Here is a 13,075-nt window from a genome sequence, read left to right as displayed (position 1 = left end):
GTATGTTTTCTGACCAAAATAGAATGAAATAAGAAATCAATAGTGGAAAAAATTGGAAAACTGGCAATTATGTGGAAATTAAAGAACATATGCCTAAATAACCAATGGGTCACAGAAGAACTGCAAAGGAAAATCAGAAAATACTTAAGATGAATGAAAATGAAGATACAACATATCAAAATATTGAAATGTGGCTAACCCAGTCCTTAGAGGAAAATGTACAGTTGTTAAGTCTCTATATTAGAAAAGAAAGATCTCGAATCAATATCCTAACCTCCTACCTTAAGACACTAGAAAAAGAAGCGCTAACTAAGCCTAAAACAAACAGAATGAAGAAAATAAAAAGGAACAGAAATTAATAAAACAGAATAAAAAAATAATAGGGGAAATCAATGATATCAAAATCTGGTTGTCTAGAAAGATCAGTAAAAGTGACAAACCTTTAGTTAACTTGACCAGAAAAAAAAGAGAGAAGGATCAAATTACTAGAAGCAGAAATGAACCCTGGCTGGTGTGGCTGAGTGGACTGAGTGCTGGCCCGAGAACCAGGGGGTTGCCAGTTTCATTCCCAGTTAGGGCACATGCCTGGTTTTCAGGCTGGGTCCCCAGCTGGGGGCATGCAAGAGGCAACCACACACCGATGTTTCTGTACCCCTCTTTCTCTCTCTTTTTCCCTCTCTCTAAAAATAAATAAATAAAATCTTAAAGAAACGAAAGAGGGGCTGTTACTACCAACCTCAGAAATAAAAGGTCTGGTGATTACTGGGAGGGGATTTTAAGGGGACTAAATGGCAATGGAAAAAAATATATAATAAAGATTACATTTAAAAAAGAAATAAAAGGTCTATAAAGGAAACTATGAATCACTGTATGTTAATGAGTTAGATAACTCATCTAGATGAGTTAGATGAAATGGACAAATGCCTAGAAAAATACAAACCATCAACACTAACTCAAAAAGAACTGAACAATCTGAAGACCTATAACTAGTGAAGAGACTGGAATAGCAACCAAGAACTACCCACAAGGAAGAGCCTAGATGGCCTCACCACTGAATTCTACCAAACATTTAAAGAATTAATACTGATTCCTCATAAATTCTTCAAAAAACAAAACAAACAGAAGAATAATTTTATGTGGCCAGTATTACTGATACCAAAGCCAGAAAAAGAGATTACAAGGAAAAGAAAATTACAGAGCAGTATCTAGTCTAAATACAGATATGAAAATCCTGTATTTTCATATTCCTGATATTTCCTGATATTTCCTATCATTTCATTTTCATATTCCTGATAATTCCTGATATTTCATTCATATCATCATTTCATTTTGTTGATGAAAATCCTCAACAAAATAACAAAAGGACAAACTGGAGGACTCACACTTTCTGATTTCAAAACAAACTATAAAACTAGTCATCAAGACAGTGTGGTACTGAAAAGAATAAAATCGAGTCTAGAAATAAACCCATGTACCCATGGTCAATTGATTGTTGACAAGCATGTTAAACCCACTCAGGGGGGAAGGAACAGTCTTTTCAACAAATGGTGCTGGGACGACTGAATCACATGCAAAAGAAGGAAGTTGGATTCTCGCCTCACACCATGTACAACAATGAACTCAAAATGGACCAACGACCACGATGTAAGAGTTAAAGCTATGAAGTTCTGAGAAGAAAACAGAGGGATGAATCTTTATGCCTTTGAATTTAGGAATGGATTTCTAAGGCAACAATTAGATAAACTGGACTTTGTCAAAATTAAAGACTTTTGTGTTTCAAGGGATATATTAAGATTGTTAAAAAGGTAACCCACAGAATGGGAGAAAGTATTTGCAAATCATTTATCTGATAAGGGACTTGTATCCAGAATATATATTGAATTCTAACAACTCAGTAATGAAAAAAACAAATAACCCAATTAGAAAATGGGCAAAAGATCTGAGCAGACATTTCTTGAAAGACAAAATAGAAACGACCCATAAGCAAATTAAAAGATCTTTAATATTGGTAGCCATAATGAAAATACAAATGAAAACCATAAATCCACACCCCTTGGGGTGTTTATAATAAAAAAGTCAGAGAACAACAAGTGTTGGCGAGGATGCAGAGAAACTGCCACCCTGATGAAATGCTGATGGAATGTAACATGCAGCTACTCGGAAAGGGTCTGGAAATTCCGCAGTAAGTTGAATGCAGAGTTACCATTTAAGCCAGTAATTTCACTCCTAGGTGACCCACGACAACCAAAAACATAGGTCCACATAAAAACTTGTATGTGAATGCTTATAACCATCGGTGGAAACAACCATAAATGTCCATCAAGTACTGGATGCAAACACAAAATGTGGTATTATCCATACAAAAGAATATTACTTGTTCATAAAAGGAATGAAGTACTAATAAATGCTATAACAAAGAGGAATCTTAAAAGCATTATGCAGAAAACCCTAAGCAAAACAAAATAAACAACAAAAAAAATTATGCTAAGTGAAAAGGCCAATCACAAAGGTCATATATTATTTCTTCAGTAGGAAATTCCAGAGGAGGCAAATCCATGAAGACAAAAAGTAGGCTGGTGGTTGCCCAGGCCTAGCGTGGGCAGGGGGATTGGAAGGGATTGGGGAGTGATAGCTACAGGGTCCCTGTATGAGGTGGCGGAACATTCTAAAACTGACTATGGTGATGACTGCACACTACTAAAAACTACTGAATTGTACACTTTGGATAAATTATATTTCAAAAAATCTGTTTTATAAAAAGCGGTCCAATGTATTTCACTGCTTGTTAAAATCCAGCAGGGCACCTTTTACTTATTGCATTTTTTAATTTTTCTATAATGAGCAAGTATAGTAGATATAATAAAAAACATCATCAATTTAGATTATTTTAATAAGTTGGATTTCCAGTTCTCAGTCTTTGTTTGAGGCATGGATTTATTTGAAGATCAGATAAAAGTTAGAGACATTATCCCCTGAAAAATTCACATACCACATATGAGAACATTTTTTGGAAGCTCAAATAACCCTGCAGCCCCCAGGGCCCCATAGAGACCAGTGGCCTCCAGTTCAGATGAATGTTGTTTACTTACAAAAGGAGACTTAAAAGCCAAACTGGCAGCAATGGTGAGAGCAGGATCCAAGCAGCGGAAGATAGACCCGAACAGCATCAGTTTGCCGATTCTCACATCCACGGGCAGAGAGGCCAAGTGATACCCTAGGGGGGTCAGTTTTTCATCCGGAGTTAATGCTCCCAAGTCTCGTAATCGTATCTTTGAGGCACGAAGAGAATCAGGGTGTGGCGGTTCAATGAGCCGAGCGAACACAGACTGGAGAGTATGAGTGCTAAACATCTCTAAAATTTTAATTCTGGAAAAAAAAATAATTTGTCAATTTTATTTGTGGTGGGATCACACCAAGGAATAAGCTTCTTTCTTGAATGAAAATAATTTATAATTTTCTAGATATATGCTTTCATAAACCAAACAAAAATTTTAAACCAAAATTAAAAAATTTTTAAAATCTCTTATGCTTCCTTATGCTCTAGCAATAAATTGCAGAAACACTTTCAGGCCCTGAACCTTACTGAGATTCAGAATAAAAATCTCTCTATAAATTTTCAAAATGCTTCTTTCCACAACAATGGGATCAAATCAGGAAGTAAATCCACTTACTCTCTTTCCCGTATCTAATATTGCACAGTAATTGTTTAGAAAATCAATCTGCATTGTGTCCTGCCTTTTGACATCTCTTGAAAGGCTACTGTTTGTTTTCAGAAGCGGAAAATCTAATACATATAAAATTTATTTCACTTGTACAGGGGTGGGCAAAAGTAGGTTTACAGTTGTGAGTATATGAAAGTTTATTTTTGTATTATTATTTATTTATTATTATTGAACTTCCCTGTTTTTATTATCTCCACACGAACAACTATAAACCTACTTCTGCCAACCTCTGTATGTCCTTTTAAAGCTGTGAACCCATAAACATACAATTTTACATGTTTACTAATATGTACATATTTGGTATCTAGCTTTTTTCCACTTAAATCATGTAGATGTGTCACTTTAACACATGCCTTGATAGTAATCCACTTACTTAAATTTTGAATGGCAAAAAGAAAGAAAAAAAGAACCATATTGGCCTATATAACTTACCTATTTCCCCACTGTTGTATTTGAGTTGTTTTTAAATCATATATGCTACATATATTACATTTCCCCTTCTCTCGTCCTCCCTCAAGGGTCAGTCAACTTCCAAAGCTCTCTCAGATCCCTCCTCTGCTATTCATTTGCTCTGCTATTACCTGAGTCCAGAGCACCTGCTTGCCCAGTTTCTTAAGACCTGACCAGGGGCACCTGAAAACAGGGACGGTGTCTTGTATCCTACAGCATCACTCAGCTTAGCCAAAGCCTTGGAAATTAACGCTCTCAACAATAAATCTGCTGGATAAAAAAAGAGCTGTAACAGCTTTGCACAAGTAACTTTTTTTCCTTTGCGTTATTATTTTATGGGCACATTCCCTCAAAGTGATAACTGGGTCAAAGGGGGTGCATAGTTTTAGAATCATTGTATAATACCAAGCAACTTTTCAGAAAGGTTGAACCATAGGTTCTGCAGCTTCAACATTGAGTTTGACCATTCATTTATTAAATTCCATTTTATCATATTAATTTTATTTGCTTACTGTAAGTAATGGTGTTTTCAAGTAGTTTTTGTTTACTTTGCTCTGATAATGAGGCTACAGATTTTTACCTGTGATGACTTAATATTAATGGTACCTCTAACTTATTTCTTGATAAGTTAGAATACTTTTATGACTGACAAATATATACTACAGTCTATTTTAGGGCCATCCTCTGCAATGTAAGGGATCTTTATGTGCAGAAAGTTAAAGGAACGGTAAAGGCAAAACTGAAAAGCTCTTTCTTTGTCCACTTTTTTTAAAAAGGATTTACTTATTTTTTAAGAGAGGGGAAGGGAAGGAGAAAGACAGGGAGAGAAACATCGAAGTGACAGAGAAATATTGATCAGTTGCCTGTCATATGTGTCCCAGCCGGGGACTGAACCTGCAACCCAGGCATATGCCCTGAATGGGAAATTGAACCAGGGACCCTTGGCCTTGCAGGCTGATGCCCAACCAACTGAGCCACACTGGTCAGGGCTCTCTGTACACTTTTTGAAAAATGTCTCTTACTAAGAAAAAGCAAACGGGGATGTACCTTAGACAGAGCTGTTCCAATGGCACTCTTTGTATTTCCGGTAGCTGCTGCTTTAAGAGCTGGTGATTGAAGTGATGGCTGGTGAATAAGTGGAAGCAGACCCCAGATGCAACACGACCTGCTCGGCCTTTTCTTTGCAGAGCATTGGCTTGAGAGACAAACGTGTCCTCTAGGCTTTCCATCCCTTTGCTGGCATCATATCTATAAAGAAAAAGAAAGTGTAACAAAGTTATTTTCTAAAAACATGGCCAAGGCTCTATGTAGCACGGACAGACCAGATGAACCACCTAGGATCCTCTGTGTTCTGTGACAGCGAAGTCCCTGGTGGAAGCACAGTGCTAATTTAAATGGCATCAAATGTCCCTACATACAGTTTCTTTAACTTTTTTTTTTAAATTCTTTCTCACGTTTATTTATTTCTGACAAATAAAAATTATATGTATTTAAGGCATGCCATGTGATGTTTTGACATATGTAGACACTGTGAAATGATTACCGATATCAAACTAATTAACACATATCAACTCTTTTTCATTCAAGCACATGTAAAGCTATAAAAAAAGAGAGGAAAACTAGTTAATTACTTCCAAGTTAGAACTTTAAACTTTCTATCTCTGTTTGACTTTAAGATTATGGTCCAGCTATATACTCACTCATAATATCCACATAGTTTTCATACAATACTTTTTAAAACAGTAATTAGCTATTAAGAGCTGTGTCACTCTAATTAAGGCATCTTTAGCCCCTCCCTTATATCACCAAAAGAGAATACCTCTTTTCTTTCATTTTCCCAGAATCGATGACATAGACAACATCATCGATGGTTATGGAGGTCTCAGCAATGTTGGTGGAGATTATTATCTTAGTTACACCTACAGGAGGCTTTATAAACACAGCCTGCTGCTCTTCACTGGACAAAGACGAATGCAGGGGGTGAACAACACATCTGAAAGGCAACAGGCGCACATTAGTGTTAGAGCATAAAGCGCTGGAATTGGGTTCTAGTGGGTGATTTCCTAGTCAGTGATCCCACCAAGTATCAGCAGCTTCCCCACCACCTGTCCTCAGGGCCCAGCTCTTCTGAGTGGGAAGATTATTTCTGATTCTACAAAGTACTTACTCAGTTCTATGAACTAAAAACCTTGCATCAACTTGGGAAAACTGGAGTGTAACTGAGTAGTCAATAATCAAGAGGACTAAAACAGTTGATATTCCACAAGTAGCAGGACTAGAACACACAAAGAACCATGTGTTCCCCACCTTTAAATCCAGAGAAAGAGAGGCAGAGCCAGTGATGCACACTAAGAAATTTCATTCTTATATTTCCAGGGAGTGTTCAACCATCAAGTAGTTGTCCCTTCGATATGAAGGGACGTTTCTTGTCCCCAGAATAGGAACCATTGAAAATTATTTTTTTTCTAAAAACGGTAGCATTTCTCTGTTGTTACTAACATTGGCTTCTCCTAACCCTTGTATCTGGCAACTGAAATGACATGCAATTTTGCTGAGTCACTGTGCTCAGAGAAATATTTTCATTGAATGGAATGGGAATGATTGATTTCCTGGAACAGACAGGTTTGTCTATTTCCAGCTGGCATAAACAAACATATTCTTGAGGAGTGACACCAGAATCTAAAGAGGGTGATGCTTCTTAAAAAGACCTTGCTGGTTGCTTATCTTCGAGTAGAACTGCAATAGATGACAGAGGATACAAGAAGCAATTAACTTACCGATTACTGCGTCTGTTGTTGAAAAGAGAATTAGACTGTAGTTGTTCATAAAGCATTTTGATTTCTGCCAATCCCGGTAAAAATACAAGTATAGCACCTGGGTATATAAAAATAATCAATCTAATAGATTCAGAAAAGGAAAAAATAACAAATTATAAAGCTATTTTAAATGAAGAAATGTAATCTGAGATTTTTCACTTTCAATTTTTCAAAAATTAAAAATAAGATTTTATTTATTCATTTATAGAGAGAAGGGAAGGGAGGGAGAAAGAGAAACATCAATGTGTGGTTGCCTCTCGCACGCCCCCTACTGGGGACCTGGCTTGTGACCCAAGAATATGCCCTGACTGGGAATCGAACTGGCAACCTTTGGGTTTGCAGGCCAGCCCTCAATCCAGGGCCTCAATTTTTTCTGTAAAGTCCCCAATGATTTAATAGATGAGAACCCTTTAAAATACATTTTCTGAATAAATGACTACCAAATGAATAGGGTATTATCTTTCTCTAACAAGAAAAACAGGAGCGTGGGAAAATATAGTGCCTTAAGTTATCCAAGCATCACTAGCAGAGCTCTAAACATTTTAGTGCACTTACAGAGACTCTGTAACCTGGCCAGGTCACAGAGTTAACAGGAGTGGAGCTCGGACACAAACCTAGGGTTTCTGGCATCAGGTTCATGCTCTTTCCACTACATACTTTATGCTCCTCCCTATTACAATACCATATTTAAGAGTGGTAATATCATCTATACGGAGGGAAGAAAATATTTTGTCTATGTTTTTGTATGCTTTCTGATCTGTCTTGCCCTTGTAGCTTGACCATATGTATCAGGGATATCTCTGATACTCACAGGTTTATCACTGACTCCCTAAACACTACATCTACTTGGCTTTGAATGCAGTAATTTTCTAATATTTTTTGCCTGCTATTCTTGATTTTTTTCAATAATAAGTCTTTTCTTTTATGAAATAAGACATTAAGTCTGGTGATAATGCATTAACCAACATTAATGACTTGCTAAGAGATCAGAAACAAGGCAGTTTAATATTTTATGTGGTTCACACATCTCTACAAATTACCACATAATGATTAAAGTCTAAGCCAGTGATTTTCAATCGGTGTGCTGCAAGGATTTTTAAAGTGTGCAATACTCGACTATTTAGTCAGGGGTACTGACTTCATTTCACTCAGATTGTCAAATAAAAAAATGACAAGAGCCAATACAAAAGCCATCCATTGTAAATGCCCTGTCTTGAACCATAAATATATAGGTCATAAAGATAGTTGCATTTTACTGGTCATGTTGCATAATAAGGCTGCATCTGATTGGTTAATTCTTGGTATCAGAAATCCTTATATATAAATACAGGCACCTGATTTTTTAAAAAGTCACTTTGGAGCAAAAAGTGTAGGTAATTACTTTTGTTATTATTTTTGTAAATCAATCAAACTTATACTTATTTTTTTCTGTTAGATTGACAAAACATATATTTTTGGGCGTGCCACAGAACTTTAGTAATTAATTTATGTGTGCCATGAGATGAAAAAGGTTGAAACTCGCTGGTCTAAGCAGAGGAGGGCAGCCATTCCCATTTCCCTAAGGCACTGTGTTATGAGCACATAATGTAATTGTTTGATCTATTACTCGGCTTAATGGTCATTCAGTATTGATGGCACCGATTCATGCAACAAACATGGACTCTGTCCCTAAACCTTGCAGGCACTGGGTTAGGGTCTGAGGAATACAATGGTGCACAAGAAATCCTGTTCTTAAGGAACTTACATTCTATTGAGGGAGACTGTCAGTAAGCAGCACTGTAATTTGGGTACTGTTAAGTGCTGTAACAAAAATAAAAATCATTTTTGGATAGTATAATGGAGTAGGGAGAGCAAGACAACAGATATGTCAAAACCCTGAATGACACGAAGGATTCAGTTACGGGAAGACCTGGGCCATTCACTCTGGGGACAAGGGGCTGCACGTGAAGTAGAGAATGCCCCAGGGGGGCACACAGTGAGGAGGGGAAAGCAGTGATTGCTGTGTGCTATGTCAGCAGCAGTATGAACAGTGATAGTAATAATAGTGATGATAATTATAAATATTATCATTATTATTAGAGGTAACATCTACTTGGCATTAACTACATGCCAGGCACTGTGCTAAATGCTTTACATATGGTTTCTTTTACTCATCGAGACAGCTTTACCTAAGAGGATTTACTAGTGTCTTCATTCTACAAATAAGAAAACTGAGGCACAGAAAAAAACAAGGACTTTACCCAAGGTTACGGAGTTCCTGGGCTGGGACGTTTATCAGACTCTACAGCTATCCTCCTAACCCCAGGGCCCCATGGCCTCCAGGCGCAGAGCCTTCGGGGAGTCAGTCCTCAGGACTGGCCTCCCCTTTAGCCAGGGACTGTGTGTGTGTGATGTGTGGATCGTCAGGCCTTCTTTTCAGCCTTTTCCCTTTGGGACTCTGTATCATTAATATCTTTTTGTTTGGTGAGAGCAAGGGTGCAGAGCAAAAAAAGTGGGTGAACCTCAAAAGGTAAAAGGTAAAATTTCCCCCCAAAAGCCTAATAAGCAACTTTAGACACAACTGGGGTAAAATGCTGGGCAGGGCTCCAGGAAGGGAGGATGTCCCTAGCGCCTGTGGTCTCCGGTCTCCGTAAGCAAGCTCCCTTCCCTTCTGCCATCGGCCACGTTAAGTGAAGACAACAAGCAGTTACCTGGGGGGTAGGAGTGCCTTCCATCTACGATCCATTCTAACAAGGCTTCTATTAATTCAAGGTTAACCTTTTCAAAATCCATCACGGACATCGTTTTGATGACTGATTTGCTAACCCCTGAAAGGAAGGTAAAAATGAGAAGGATAATTATACCTTATTAAAGACAATATGCCTGTGAACTAGGTGAGTGTCTTGATGTGATTTAATAACACAGATGTTTACATTTAACGTACTAAATGAATTTTTCTTTCAGTTTCTCAGAACATGCACACTCACTCAAAGCACTTTTGCTTGAACAGCGACCCCAAGAGCAGGCTCCTAACCCCTGCTGGGAAGGCCCAGGTAGGCCACTCTCCCCTCCTGCCTTCCCCTCTTTATCCATCACATACTTGTTGACAATTTCAGTCCTAGAAATAAAGTTCAAAGTCAAACCCATTTTAGAAACTCCTTCCAGATTCAATCAAGGCACAAGTCAGGTCAGACTGAAGTCCAGGAAACATTAACCCGAGGAAATCGGCGGACAGAAGCCACAACTTCCGCCAGCACCTTTATAACAGTGATTCTTGACCTTTCAGTTCATTTGAGAAAATGGTAAAAGTTACGAATCTTCACAAAAAAATACACGTGATTTCAATGGCTTCACCAACATCTCTGAAGTCCTCCACGGACTTTCAGGTGAAGGGTCTACGCTATCCTCCTAACGTATCTGAGCCTGGTATAATGGATGGTTCTTGGGGTTGTACCACAAGACCCAGCCAGGTCTTTGAAAAATGAATAGCACATTCTTGGGGAGACACACTCTCCAGAGACTGCTGCCCTTTCTTCTTGGGTCCTCCTAGGGCCATCACCCTAACAATAGCCTAACAGGAACTGGTAGCGAGAAAGGGAAGCCTCCTATATTAATGTTGTAAAGTTTGAAGAAGGGAAAAAGTTTCTAAAAAATGTTTTTCTGGCAGAGCAAACTCTGTACTTGTCAAACACAAAGAGAAAGGAACAGGCTAGGCAAATAAGGGTGTGGCTGGGTGTGGAAGGTGGAGAAGGAATCATTTCTGTTTGTCAGGATTCCACATAGCCAGACTTTCCAAAAAGCAGAAAGATCAACTAACTGAAAAAAAGAGGAAGAGAAGTGAAAATCATTAAAAAATATTTTTAAATACTTTGGCAGTTTTTACTAATCAATTACATATTTTAAAGGACTGTTATTATTTTTTAAAAATTGAGCTTGGGGACATTCTTTAATTTTCTGAAAAGTGCAAGGGTGCTGAGAATAAAGGGATCAAGTCTGTCTCTCTAACAGGGGAGGGAGGTTCAGAGAAGCTGGGCACCAGCCCAGCACCATACAGAAGCTAGCAGCAAAGCTGGGTTTTCTGACCCAAATCTGCCATCCTCCTTCCTTAGAAAGGAATTCTCAGAAGTGCTTTCTGGGCTGTGGGTACCTCTATGCTTGAAATGAGAAAGGCACTGCTTAGACCCAGTCATAGCTCTTAATTTCAAAAGAAAAACCAAAAGGATTTTTCCCATTCCATAATTTAGTAGAATAAGGAAATGGGGATTGTCAGCTGTTATAATGTACAGAAAGAACACAAACTTTGGAGTCAAATATATTTTAATTAGAATCACAAATGTGCACCTGCTAGCTGGGCACTAGGCTGTGGATTTGTACTATCTCATTCAATCCCCAAATAACTCCATTTTATAGATAAGGAAACTGAGGTATAGCAAGGATAAGAACTGTGGCTTCAGCCCTGGCTGGCATAGCTCAGTGGATTGAGCTGGGGCTGCAAACCAAAGTGTCGCAGGTTCAATTCCCAGTCAGGGTACATGCCTGGGTTGCAGGCCATGACCCCCAACAATCGCACATCGATGTTTCTCTCTCTCTTTCTCCCTCCATTCCCTCTCTGAAAAAAAATAAATAAAATATTAAAAAAAAAGAACTGTGGCTTCAGATCATATCTGCTTATCTTTCTAAACAGCAGAGTCACTACTACTGCCCAAATTCCTTGATGACTACCACTCCCCATGCAAAAGTGGGAAGAGAGTCTGGGGGAAGGAGAAAAAGGAAGCCTCACTTGCCTCTGCTCCTACTGAGGCAGTAACACGGGGTGGGTGGCAGTCCAGGGAACCGAAGGCAGGAAAAGCAGCTGAGACCTATCTCTGGTCTAGGATTTCAGGAAGAAAGCAGAAGTAGTAGCCCTGGGGTTTCTGTGGGTTCAGCTCAGCTTATCCGTGCAGAAGACTACCCAGGAACAAAGAACAGCTGGGTGGGTCTGGCATGGGAGGAGGGAGCACCTAACAACACAGCATACAAACATGCTCAGCACTGGGTGGGCCCTCAACACATGTTATTTGAAAAGCCCATGAATAATGCTAAAACTAGAGGGTGAAATTTTGGGAATATTATAGGATATATAAAAGGTCTCAAGTGTCTCTCCACAAACAATTTATTAATTATAAAGGGAATAAATAACAACTACAAAAGGGAAAAGCCTAGCTGACATCACCTTAAAGGTGATCAAAGTTAACATCGCCAATTATAGGACAAACCAGCATCATGTATTTCTGATGTACTAAGAAGGACTCAACATTGTTTCTGTGGTTTTCTGACCCAAAATGCATTCCCTAAAGTGAATCATAGGGAAACATTAGACAGACCAAATGGAGGAACATTCTACAAAACTGGCCCAAACTCGTGTAAAAAAAAAAAGTCACGGTCATAAATAAAAGTAAAGGCTAGGAAATTCTAGATCAGAAAAACTAAAGGCACATGACAACTAAACACAATATGTAATCCTGGGTTGGATCCTGGACTAGGAAAAAATAGCAATAAAGGACATTATTGAGGTAACTGGCAAAATTAGAACACGGACTGTGGATTAAGTAATAATATCAGTTAAATGTCTTCACTTTGATTATTGACCTGTGCTCATGTAGAAGAATGTTCTTGTTCTTAGGAGACACATACTGAAATGTTAGGGATTAGGCAGCATCATATCTGCAATACACTTTCAAAAGGTTCAGGAAAAATATATACAGAGCAAATGATAAAACAAATGAAGCAAAATAACAACAATTGGTGAATTGGGGTAAAGGATATATGAGTTCATTGTACAAATATAGTCTTACAAAGTTTAATTTTGAATTTGAAATCACATAAAAATAATCATACACTGACAGCCATCAGAGGGGAGGGCGGAGCGGGGACAAATGAAAGAGGGGAAGGAATTAGTCAAAGAGCATACGTGCATAACCCACAGACACAGACGACAGTGTGGTGATGGTTGCAGGGGGGAAGAAGGGCCGGGTGAAGGTGGACGGAATGGGGACATCTTGATAGTGTCAATAGTAAAAATAAAGGCTTTTAAAAAATTCTAAAATACTCAAGAATATAATTTAAATT

The 13,075-nt window shown here is 38.3% G+C and overlaps 1 protein-coding gene across 2 annotated transcripts in view; it reads right to left on the bottom strand.

Annotated features, from left to right (window-relative positions):
- The window catches only part of DHX57 (DExH-box helicase 57), a 54,536-nt gene that overhangs the window by 15,686 nt on the left and 25,775 nt on the right, over positions 1-13,075 (bottom strand). For both annotated transcript variants that reach the window (XM_045827716.1, XM_045827717.1), the window contains exons 13-17: positions 9,679-9,795; positions 6,950-7,046; positions 5,992-6,165; positions 5,220-5,420; positions 3,090-3,366 (exon numbers count right to left, since the gene is read on the bottom strand). In XM_045827716.1, coding sequence (XP_045683672.1) covers positions 3,090-3,366; positions 5,220-5,420; positions 5,992-6,165; positions 6,950-7,046; positions 9,679-9,795 — 866 coding nt within the window. The remainder of the gene's footprint in view (positions 1-3,089; positions 3,367-5,219; positions 5,421-5,991; positions 6,166-6,949; positions 7,047-9,678; positions 9,796-13,075) is intronic.

Source organism: Phyllostomus hastatus, unplaced genomic scaffold (assembly GCF_019186645.2).
Source record: "Phyllostomus hastatus isolate PE091 unplaced genomic scaffold, TTU_PhHast_1.1 phas_scaffold_78, whole genome shotgun sequence".
Taxonomy (NCBI): Eukaryota; Metazoa; Chordata; class Mammalia; order Chiroptera; family Phyllostomidae; genus Phyllostomus; species Phyllostomus hastatus.
The sequence above is the reverse complement of the archived record's forward strand: the minus strand, read 5'-3'. Positions and strand labels throughout refer to the sequence as shown.